Source organism: Tasmannia lanceolata, unplaced genomic scaffold, assembly GCF_043159265.1.
Source record: "Tasmannia lanceolata isolate RefF3 unplaced genomic scaffold, GAP_Taslan_0.1 ptg000006l, whole genome shotgun sequence".
Classification (NCBI taxonomy): Eukaryota; Viridiplantae; Streptophyta; class Magnoliopsida; order Canellales; family Winteraceae; genus Tasmannia; species Tasmannia lanceolata.
Genome location: NW_027518683.1, coordinates 27,009,543 through 27,011,263, shown reverse-complemented (window position 1 = coordinate 27,011,263; position 1,721 = coordinate 27,009,543). Strand labels below are relative to the sequence as shown.

At 34.8% G+C, this 1,721-nt stretch overlaps 1 protein-coding gene across 1 annotated transcript; it reads right to left on the bottom strand.

The window, feature by feature from the left end:
• Window positions 1-433: 433 nt before the first annotated feature.
• On the bottom strand, window positions 434-811 carry LOC143878883 (receptor kinase-like protein Xa21). Its single transcript, XM_077381096.1, has one exon. It carries the CDS (start codon window positions 809-811, stop codon window positions 434-436), a length of 378 nt encoding a protein of 125 aa, XP_077237211.1.
• Window positions 812-1,721: the final 910 nt, after the last annotated feature.

Genomic DNA, 1,721 nt, shown 5'->3' with positions numbered 1-1,721 from the left:
AGATATAACAACTGGCCCATGAACATAGGAGGCTCACGGTGAGATGAGGTAACACCAAGAATGACCATTTTTTAACCTGAAATTTATCTAGGAACCCGGGGCAGCAACTTAGATTTTATTTATGAGAATAAAATATACAAGAGGACATAAATAACCCATCATAATAGAAGAAAAATAATTAAAAAAAAAGAAACAATTATAACGTATAAAAAAAATACATAGCTGGTCGCGCCTATCAGCTCCTCTAGAATCCTTTGGTAGGCTGTCCCAATCCCAAAAGACTGAATTTATGCTGGTGTCACAAATTTAATTTTCCAAGAATGAGCATGGGATGTTATTAGCAAAAGAAGATATAGATATTAGGGAAAAGCATTTCAATCAAGTTTATTAGAAGTTACTAAGGTAAGATGAACCTTCACCCGGTAGTAAGGCCCTATTTTGTATCTCTCTCTCTCTGGATCCCAACACCAAGATATTTGTCTCTGATCACATTCATTTCCTTTGCAACATATCCCATCTCCATTCGTTCTCTTTGCGATTCTACAGAGCACACAATTCCAATCCTCACTAGTAAAACCAAGCACTCCAACAGTTGACGTTTCTTATCTATGTCATTCCCAATATTGTTGGTAGCTCTGAGTTCACTCTCTAAAAGAAGAAATGGATCTATAATATCCATCACTTGTTCGGGAAAACCCAACTCAACAAATTTCCGAAGGCTTAGTCCATCCTTGAACATGTCACCCGTGGGGCTCTTTCCGGTGAACATCTCCAATAAAAGAATCCCATAACTATACACATCTCTGGCCATAGAGGCATGACCACAGTTCCATATTTAAACAAATTTACACATATACTATGCTTTTTATATATAGCAAGCCAAACTTAAATGCTGATATAACAAATTAGATTGAGTGGTTGTACCTTTGTGGGAGGCAATATCAATCCCCTGCTCTAAAACCAAAAATATCTCTTACGGCAAAGATTTTGTTGACAAAGACCTAACTATATCTTAATTCTTCTAACCTAAGCAAACCAAGCTTAATAAACAAACCATTCAAATCTTGTAAAAAACTACATCATAATAAATACTAACACAATCTTTAAACTTGAAAATGTTTTGGAAATAAAAGAACTTTTTATTATAGAAAATGTGTACATTTTTAAAGAGGTGAAAAGTGCTTATGGAAAGACTTAAAGTTTAGTCACATTGTACACTGAGAATGAGCATGGCATGTTATTACCAGAAAAAGATATCTACTTTGAATCTTGATTTGCTAGCCACCTTCTCCAAACGCTATGTCTCGACTATCCTTTGCAATTGTATGTATGCAGAGATTTGTCTTATTAGATGTGATGAAAAGCTGCACAGAAATACTATTTCTTAAAAGGTTGCTAGCAATAATACCTAAAGAAAGAACCTAGCAATAATAATCATTACATAGTAGTTTGTGAGGGAAATTACGGACAACGGGTACCTGGATATGACAATTACGAAAAAACTACAAAGAAAGGTTCAAAATATGACAATTACAAAAAAACTACTTTTCCTTATTAATTTTTTGAGGATATTACAAATTCCGCACACCTGTAAAAATATTTACAAATTCCGGGCACCTTCAGACGAACAACAGATCATGGAAACCACTATAGATTGGAGGGCTAGGATCAGCCTATGGAAATGATTTTACGATCACAACCTATTGATGTTGTGTTCCATC